This window comes from Carex rostrata, chromosome 17 (genome assembly GCF_964058835.1).
Source record: "Carex rostrata chromosome 17, lpCarRost1.2, whole genome shotgun sequence".
Lineage (NCBI taxonomy): Eukaryota > Viridiplantae > Streptophyta > Magnoliopsida > Poales > Cyperaceae > Carex > Carex rostrata.
In genome coordinates this window covers 1,813,424-1,823,483 of record NC_135934.1, presented here as the reverse complement: position 1 = coordinate 1,823,483, position 10,060 = coordinate 1,813,424, and the positions used below count along the sequence as shown (strand labels likewise).

Below are 10,060 nucleotides of genomic sequence, written 5' to 3'. Positions count from 1 at the left end.
GTGGAAACAATGTGTCATGCCGTTACTAACATGTCGTGACTTTGGTCTCATGCCGTACCGTGACGAAGTGAACAATGACAAGTGCTGTGACTAAAATGTTGAGGAGTGGTCACGGCACGCGAGTCACGCCATGACTCGCATGCCGTGTCCAAACGTAACTGGTTACGTTTCTCACGTTTAACTATCTTTTTCATAATTTAAGTTAGTTTATTCAAAATTCACCATTTGATTAAGACCTAACGGTCCTAATTACACGTGACTCGTGTGATTACGTTCCGTGCTATGACCAGATCTTTCACGTGACGTGCCAAATTTTCAAAAGCTGATCACATCACACGAATGGTCACGACACAGGGCATGCGGGTCACGGCACAGAACAGTCACACGTATCGTGCCGTTCTGTGACGAAGCCGGCTCCGCCGTGCCATTTTTCCCACTCTAACTTTGTTCTTTAATTTACTATGCAAATTTTCTTTAAAATTAACTTAGAATATATTATTGAATACTTAGTATCTAAAATATACAACGAGACTTGCATATTATTCATTGTTAATAATTGAAATAAGCACATAAAGTTCCCACATCCACAACATATTCTCTTATCATGATCGCGTAATAAACAGCTAATTGCGTCAGGACTTGGGGATAGTTAAACTAGCCATAATATAGCTAGTTCTCATGATCTGACAAAAGTTTGAAAAGAACTCGTGACAAAGCAACAAATTGTAAGGTGTGAACAAAATCAATAATCTTGTTTTACCTGTTGATTTTTTTCACTCCCTAACAAAAATTAAAACTGAGAAAATTGATTAAAATCTCAAGTGGGTCTATCTTGTATTCTATTTCATACCTTTTTGTAGTCTATTCGAATAAATTTCAGCTGCCAAATTGTGATCACAATAGCAAAGAGAGAAAAAAAAATTATAAAAATGGAGCGAAGAATCCATTATCAGTCCTAACATCTCAATAAAAGTCCCAGACACACCAAAAATTGTAAGAAAATTAATTGCCTCATATAACAATGCATTTAACTAGGTCAATATCAATATCAGATGCGAAAATTGCTCGGATTGACATAAACGGAGCAAAACTTTGAGTCTTATTCATCAATTAATAATTAGATATTCACTGGCCAAGTTCTGATCTAGATTTTTCTCTATGTTGTTTTCCAAGAAGTAAAAGCTTGAATCAGTCATAAAATAAGCTCAATGGAATGTGAAGAGAAATCACAGACACAATACTCAGCAATCAACCAATTAAAAAAGTGAACTTGCTGAATTTAGAAATCACAGAAAACAGAACAGGGTTAACATACTAACATACAATTATTCATATCATACAACTGATTAAAAGTTTCAAATTTGTGTAACATTGCAAGATAGACACACAATTACTACATGTGCAAGTGGAAATTGCACATATCCCTAAGCGGAGGCACCACATCCCAAAGCTGAACGTCAACTTCTCAGGTCATGAGAAAATCAAATCAACCTCTGTTTCTTCTTCCTAAGATTTTCAAAGATGCTACGCACATCATCTGAGGTGATTGGTTTTGATAGGTCAGATGATTCCTGCATACATGGATTAATCAGTCCAAAACTCAAATTATGTAAATGGCTCCTTAATATTATTATTAATTTCCTTTAGTCACTAAGGCTGTGCTCCAGACAAAGGGAGGCAGAAGAAAGGGAAGGGAAAATCATTGTGGAAGGGAGACGCTCACCCCAGACCGCCTCTGCCCGAAGATTTCCCCTGCTCCAGAAAAGAAGAACCGGAGAGGGAATGGAGGTGAAGAACTACTGTTCGGAGGGGAGAGCGGTACCGCGTAGCCTTAATTTTCTCCAAATTTTGTCACCTCCAAATCGGGTTGTAGGTTTTACTATTCCGAGGGTAGCCTCCCCCTGTCGTCCCCTCCCCTTCCCTTTAATGAGGATTTCCCCTTCGATACTGGAGCACAGCCTAAGCTTACTACCCCTTTTGGTATCATTTATATGACTTGTAGTGTTTTGGTCCCTGAGATTATCTTTCATTCAAAAGTTTTATTTTCTAAAATTCCATCTTATTTCATGTTAGAACACAATGGTACAGGGCAAGGACAAAATTGGAGCTTTAAAATTTTGTGGGTCAAAGTGGAAAGTTCATGATGCTCTAGTCAAATCAAAAAATATATAAAGAGCACTGGGCAATATATAAATGTGCTGAGAGAATGCAAAAAGGGAATATGTGACATTGCCTAATTTATAAAGATTACTCATAATCATATTTAAGTATATTATTGCTTAGTGGATATCAGAACAAATTTTAGTGGGATTTCAGTTCCAAATGTTCTCATAAACAAAGTAAAGGCCACAAAGTTAAAAATATCATAGGAACAAAATTTCTTACCAGAAAAGATCGAAGTTCATTCTTCATGTCAGAAATACCATTCAAAATCTCAATTTTCTGAACATGGTCTAGTTTATTCAAAAAATTGATTTCTTGCCCTTCCTGTTGCTGCAGCTTCTCTTTTCTCTTTTCTTTGGCAGTCTTCTCATATTCCTCTATTGTATCCTCTTTATCGATCAAAAATTCAACTCCATTCTTAGCATAATAACCAATGCAAGTTTCACATTTGCAAAGTTCCTCTCTCCATTTCTTGCAGAGAAACACTGTCCCAGTTTTCTCTGACCCAGTTGAAATTGCATTTATATCTTCCCCAAGCTTGCATTTTGTGATTTCATCTTTCATTGGTTCCTTCCCTTTAGAATTGGAATCAGTTTTCAGGTCACTTGGTGAGTTATTATCTATCACAGATCCATTTTCAGTAGTATTTGTGTTGGTGTCAGTTGCTTGTGGTGCATTTTGCAGATTTGGAACTGACATAATTAAAGAAGGATAATGTTTCAAGAAGGAAAAGGGAGGGGAGCATTTTTGACAGATGAAGTCTTCATAAATTGGTTCTCCATCTTCATCTCTTGGTATCTATAACACAAAAGTAAAATTAATAATATACAAAATAAATTGATAGCATTGAATACATGCATTACCCCCCTACAAAGAAAAGGAAATATCCACCTTAACACGCACTCATTAAAAAAAAAGGGAGTAAAAATTAGCACCACAATGTATGCCAGAGAAGCAAAAGATGCAAACAGTTTATAAACGGTATGATTTTATCAGATCAACAACTTTGAGGATGCCTGATTTCGGAGGACAAAAGCATTTCCCAAAATTAAAAGAGTATATAACCTCATCGACAGAGCTGAGACCAAGGTGATCTTCATGGAACCAATCCTCACAAATGCAACACTGGATCATCTCCACTTGCTCATTGGCTTCTGGATCAGGATAAGGCCGGTTACAGGTGCAATACGAGCCCATGAAGTTGTGATTGTATGAGTTCTCAGAGTTCTCCAGGTCCTTGTCAGCAGTGAGCTTGCATGTGAACTCTCCAAATTTTGAGTTGCCACAGTCACACCTGAACTTGCGCTTTGTCCACAGCTCCACCATCTGCACCAGCAAGGTGAAAAAAGGAAAAGAAAACAAGCCCAATGAATTAGCAGATTTGCAGTTGGAACATATTGGTTTTGAATTTCTAGAAAGAGTGTTTTGTGCATAATGCAAGGTTGCCACAATTGGGCGAACAACATGAAAACCAGCTGGTTATAGTGTGATCTGCTTTATATTACTTGTAATTTTATGTCTGATCCAACCGTCACCAACCAGAATATCAGATGATCGAGAACCAACCTGAAGTATACTTTGTCAGGTTCAGGTGAGGTCCAGATTATCAAAATTTTATTTTTTGTTCTGGGTACCCATTAGCTGGTGTACTAACTAACATCATAAAGGCTATGATAAACATGGTAAAACCTTCATTTACAATACAGCCAATAACACAAATTACTTTGGAGCTCCTTGTGTTGTTTCACTGCTTCTACTCTATTGCAATTATATTTGCTTGTTAATAAAAAATATTTATGTTGCATAGAAGTTGGCCTTTATTATGACAAAAGGAGCATAACCAAGTGTAAACTGGTTAAGATGGATCCAGCCCAACCGGTCCACAGATCGAGAATTCTTGATACAGATCTGACCCAAATACAATGAGTCAGCCTTAGATGGATCAGATCAGGTCAGATGTGGGGTAAAGTCAGCAATTTCCAACCCCACCAATTTGGGTATTCACTACTCTATTGCCTTGTTGCAAAAGTAAATATGAATAAAAGTAAAAAGTAATTGCAATACAGCTTATATATAAACCATTGGCTCCCTTTGCTCACATTTTTTACTTACCATAATCACTTCTACAGGCAATTTTAAGTAATTTCCTCATTAAACAAATATTGTTCTCCGCAATTTAATAATGACAAACTGAATTACCTCACTCACCATGCAAATATATACAATAATACCTATCCAAGAAAGGTTATCAATTAATTTCAGCCAATCAATTTACAAAAAACAATGTAAGAGAAAAGAAAAGAGTACCTCATGGCCATCATGGCAAGAGAGGCTACAAGCAGTGCAAACGCCAGCATTTCCCTGAGGCACACAGGTCAAGCAAGAGAAGATAGCTTGTCTCTTCATGTATCCATTTTCATACGTGCACTCCTTACCTTCATCCCCTCCTAAGACTAAATCTGCCTCCTGTTTTTTGTGAAATAACAGAAGTCATAACAATATCTTGATTAAAATAAGAATCACAAATGTTTACTGCCTATAGTTGTAATATTCATGGATATCCCAAAAAATCAAGCAATCTACACCAACATAAATATATTGTATTCAGTAGGCTTATTATTCATTATATTAGATGGATCCACCACTAAATATGTATCCTAATATGTAAAACTATTAGATAATAACATCTTCAGATAGAATAACCAGTGAGATGATCATATCTGAGCCCAATGGATAATTAGTGCTCCTAATGTTGGTATATTTTTTAGTTTATCCCTAAAAAATCAGGTGAATTTACAGAATATCATAAAAATTGAGGAAAATGGACCTCTCAGGGTAATTTCAGCTAATAGGACGCACTATTCAGAGAGAGAGAGAGAGAGAGAGAGAGAGAGAGAGAGAGAGAGAGAGAGAGAGAGGGAGAAAATATTTCACCAGTTCCTCGGCCTCAGCCTCCTCGATGTACTCATCAAGCGTGACAACTCGCTCCATCTCATCATCCTCGAAAGCATCCCCCATTTTTTTTTCTCAAGAAACCCTAAAAGCAAGCACCTAGGGTTAGCGAAATAGAAGAAAGAGCAGATCGGGAACGGGAAACCCTAGGCCTCAGATCGCAGCCATATATCGGATGTTTGTTCGAAAAGAAAGGTACCAAATAGTAGCAAATACCAAGAGAAGGGAAATAGACGAGACGAGACGAGACGAGAGATTGAGTGAAGAAAGCTAATTGAATGTTGAGTGTGATTTGGGAATTTTAGTAGAAGCGCGGGTTACTTTCGGGTTTCCCGCCACTTCATTTGTTGAGAAAATTATTAGTAATTTATTTTCTTTATTAATAATGAAATACAAATTCATTTTATTTATATTGTAACTAAATAGTTTATTAACATTTTTTATTGGGAAAAATTTAATATGTTCATCCTATATATATTTCTATATTGTTTTCTCATGAAAATTAGATATACATTTTATTAGAAAATTATTTACACTCGATCTTGAAACTTAAGCAGCGTTTAGACTCTTTTTAAAGAAGATGTTATTTTGAGTATTTCTAGCATAAATTACAAATTATTATCCTTCAAAACTGGGCTAAAACAACTGTTATACACTTTAAAGACTTCGCAATAGTTATGGACCGGGCCGGTTATTTAGAATACTAAAGCCCAGAAGTGAAGTTTTGAGTAAAAGCCCAGAAATACACCATCAATTCCCGACGAAACACGCCATCAAAGCCCAGTAACACGCCATAAATTAATGAATTAGTGCAGCCGCAGGAGGAGGTATTTTGCTTTCGCAGTGATGAAAGAACATCTTGTTCTTTGTTACTTTAATTTCCATAAAGAGGTGGTGTTTCAAGTGTGCGCTTCTTAGCTTATGGAATATACTGTTTAAATGAAAATTTATAACTTTTTTATATTTATCTCTCTTTGTTATGTAGAATTTTGGTATCTGGTTTAATTTACTTAGCATGTCTTCTGATGCTTAGCGTTGGTTATATTTTGTGGAGAACTCAAAGATGCAAACCAACACCTTTTGCATACAATGATTGCTTCTGCATGACAATGTTTTAATTATTAGATAAATAGAATAATATCTTTTGAATGACAATGTTTTAATTAATTATATATCCAGCTGAATTATTCTGATTGGCAGTACCTGCCTTGTGTGTATTTTATGATTTTATCTACATTTCAGAAGGAATTGAATTTTGATTAAATGGGTTGGTCAAACTCTCCAAATTTTGTTGAATTTCACAAAATTCTAATAGGCTTACCAATTTCCCCCCAATTTGTTAAAAAATATATATTTTATTATTTTGGAACTGATAATTGATAATGCTACTCTGAAGGAGTCTGTATGGGCTCTTGTTTATTCAATGCTTTTGCATATTGACCCAGTAAAATTTATTAATTACCTAAATTCAACATTAAATGATTTTAATATTCTGAATGTATATATGCTCAAATTTATCTGTTAAATCAAGTAAAGTCTAATCTCAAAATATTCGTCTCATCTTTACAAACAGCACAAGTCCAATTTTAATAGATTTTACGATCATGATTATAATATTTTTGTTGGGTTTAGATTGCAACCCATAAAATATAAAGAATATATTAAAAGTTTCTATAATACATGAGATTAATTTATTTTTGCTCCAACTTAATTTCTATTTCCAACAAATCCAAAACCGAAAAACAGTCCTATTTCTATAACTTATATTTTAAACAAGTCCATTATATTTCATATATGGATAACATTCTGAGAGGAGAGCACGCATGCATACAGCTTACAGATGCGTATAAAAATGGAATATAACATAGACTAGTTCTCTAGCCATATATATGTTTTTTATTCACAAATTATGGTTCATAAATAGGCTAACCATAAGCAATACAGCTGCACATCAACTCATCTTAATTTGTAAATGAAAAATATTGTAAATAAAAAGTATCATTATTAGCTGTTTATAGCACCTCTGGAAACAGATATATTTATGTATATATATAATGGTTTCTCCGTTCTTTGTGTATATATATTTACAGGAGATACAGATTTTTATTAGAGAATATTTCTAGTGTACCCATATTAACTTCTAAAATAGTCAATTTATTTAACATGATTTCTTCTATCCCTTTCTATTTATTTATCTTTTTATTTAATTATTTTACATATTAAATTGATAAATATACTCTTTCATTTTGAATATGAATGGAGATGTCCCTAAAATTCTGAGACCGCAGCAAATCCACAAAGTGTTATCAAGCACACAAATAGAGATAAGGGTATATTTGTCATTTCAATATTTAAAATAACTAAATAAATAAATAAATATACAAAAGAGGATAGAAAAAACAAAGTTAAGATTTTGTGGAAATATTGGCTATTTTTAGAAGAATTTACATAGGCACACTAGAAATTTTTCCTTTTTTTTTTTTATGGTTAGCGCGATCACCGCTAACAAATATATAGATAAAGAAAAAAAATATTCACACAGAAAACAAAATAGTAAAATAGGTGCACTAATGCTATACAATCGGTGATCCCTTTTTACTACATATCCAGATATTTTTAATATGAATTAATGTTTGGTTGGTTCACAAAATCTGGTCCGCTGGTGTCACCTTTTACTTCCATATTATTTAATTTAATTGGTCGATTCAAATTCATTACATACCGGTTCTTATGTATCATATGGCAATGTTTTCAAACAATCAGAAAGAAACTGATGGAGAAATAATCAATGTTTGCTCATAATTATAAATTAAGCACACAATCATGAATGTTGTTCATCTCTAAATCCACAAATTAAAACACACTGTAAATTAATTCAATAATTTGACAAGGCACCTTCATCTACGTACAACAATGAAAATTCCAAAACTTATAAAAAAAAAAAAGAAAGAGGACTGTAAATTCAACAATCTGATGAAGTACAAATTTTGTAAGGGCACCGACGACATCAGCTTTTCTTGTTTGCAAAGATGACCAAAGCAAGAACTATCAGTCCCAGATAGATGCCTGATGCCAACATCGACATTGCAATAGAGGCTTTAATATGCGAACAAAATGTGTCATAGTACGAGCATAAGCTTGATTCAAGTAAATGGTCGACATCGTCAAGTTGTCTGCTAATTGCACTAGCAGCTCCATTGGCAGTCAGGAGCAAGGAGACAGCAACTATATCGACGAATGCAATTGATAGTGTTATAATTAAGGGTTTTGGTTTCACGATAATAGATATCAGCAATGAAGCTATCGAGTAGATTAATACGATGATATTCGCTGCAAGAAAGTACCTACATGAAACAAAAATAAATTAATTCAATTAAACTCAAAAATCTTTGAAGCCACCATTTTGCATGCATATTCAACTGTAAAAATTTGGAAAAAAGATCTTAATTCAATAACAAACACTTACTAATTAACCACTGGTAGCTCAGTAATAAATTCAAGTTCTCATAAGAATGAGGTTGTATGTCAAGCTCCAAGAGGACAAAGATAGCATTCAAGATGTAAAGTATAGCATCTTAATCAAAAAAATTTACGCCATATTTGTAAGAAATTAGATAAACTAATTAATTAAGGAAGTTAATATTAGCTATTTCACAGTAACAAAGATCAGTTAATCGACTAACCAAGAAAGCTAGATTGCTTTTGTGTGGAAGAGGCAACAGCTAATTAGGGAAAACTAGCCTAATTTTTTTGTTGTTGCATTCTTGGAAAAGTAAATCCTTACTTGAAAGCAGAGAAGCGGGAAAACTTTGCTGTAGATTCGAGCAAAAACTTGCCCTTAGTTTGATTGGATGTACCAATGATCACAGTTGCGAGGAATGTGGTCAAAAGGGCCGCACCACGTGCTATGTACCCAATCATCTCCTCTAATGATACTGGAGTTGTAATCACATTCACTTGCCCTCTTTGTTGCTGTGTGTATGGTGGTGGGGCCGTAACTGGAGGTGCCTGGGTTGCTTGCTCTCCTTGTTGCTGCATGTATGGTGGTGGTTCAGAGGTAACTGGTGGCTGCTGGTTATGTTCCATTATCTTTCTTTTCTATGTCTCTCTAAATTCAGATTTGTTTGAAGGTGATGGAATGAGAATCTTGTAAGGGGGAGATATATAGATTGTGAAAGAAACAAAAAAGTAAAAAAATATTTTGATTTGGCTTAGTCATGAGAAGAAAATGTTAACCAGCTGTAATGATCTGATTTGACAGCAACTACAGTTATGGGACTCCATTAGTGTGTTAAATTTTAAATTTGGAACATAGTCCTTTTATTCCTTCTCTTACCAACTGTCAATTGCCAGTCAAATTCGCTCAATTTTTTATCATAGCTAGATTTCCTGTCCTTTTCTACAATTTCCTCAGTTTCATGGCTGGGACTCTTATGAAATAATCAAAGTAACATCTATTAATATCACTGTTAATTTCAATCTTATTGAAATATGTTGACCTGTTCTTGTATAATTCTATGCTTTCTTTTATTGCAGAATGCAAAGCCAGCATTTTTCTTTGTGAAAACGCTAGCATAACTGGCATCTCTTCTCTCCCGGGAACACTGGTAATGCTGGCGTCTTTGCTGTAAATGAAATTTTCTGGAAATGATGTCATAGGTTGATTTTTGTTTATTTTAAATAAACTAGCTAACTATTGTCCGTCCGGGTAAGATTGGTACCAGTACTAACTCGGTTATGAAGTTGTTATATCCAAAACATAGTTGAACTAGTTTGCTAAATTACTTGAGCTGAGAATTGAATAGGTGTAAGTATATATTTTAAAGGCACAAAAATGATTTCTATTTTATAATGTGTAAATTTCAATCAATATATAGAGAAGAATTCAATTCTTCTCTATTTTTATTCCGATCAACAAAGTTCAATTATAAATCATCTCTATTGA

At 34.2% G+C, this 10,060-nt stretch overlaps 2 protein-coding genes across 2 annotated transcripts; both read right to left on the bottom strand.

The window, feature by feature from the left end:
* Positions 1-1,278: 1,278 nt before the first annotated feature.
* LOC144568244 (PHD finger protein-like protein) lies at positions 1,279-5,429 on the bottom strand. Its single transcript, XM_078318528.1, has 5 exons — positions 5,098-5,429; positions 4,471-4,629; positions 3,229-3,489; positions 2,386-2,961; positions 1,279-1,571 (listed from the first exon to the last, which is right to left on the bottom strand). The coding sequence occupies exons 1-5, from the start codon at positions 5,179-5,181 to the stop codon at positions 1,482-1,484; spliced, it is 1,170 nt and encodes a 389-aa protein (XP_078174654.1). The 5' UTR covers positions 5,182-5,429; the 3' UTR covers positions 1,279-1,481.
* A 2,493-nt stretch (positions 5,430-7,922) lies between these two features.
* On the bottom strand, positions 7,923-9,272 carry LOC144568648 (CASP-like protein 1E1). The gene is made up of 2 exons (XM_078319021.1): positions 8,900-9,272; positions 7,923-8,459 (listed from the first exon to the last, which is right to left on the bottom strand). The coding sequence occupies exons 1-2, from the start codon at positions 9,199-9,201 to the stop codon at positions 8,123-8,125; spliced, it is 639 nt and encodes a 212-aa protein (XP_078175147.1). The 5' UTR covers positions 9,202-9,272; the 3' UTR covers positions 7,923-8,122.
* Positions 9,273-10,060: the final 788 nt, after the last annotated feature.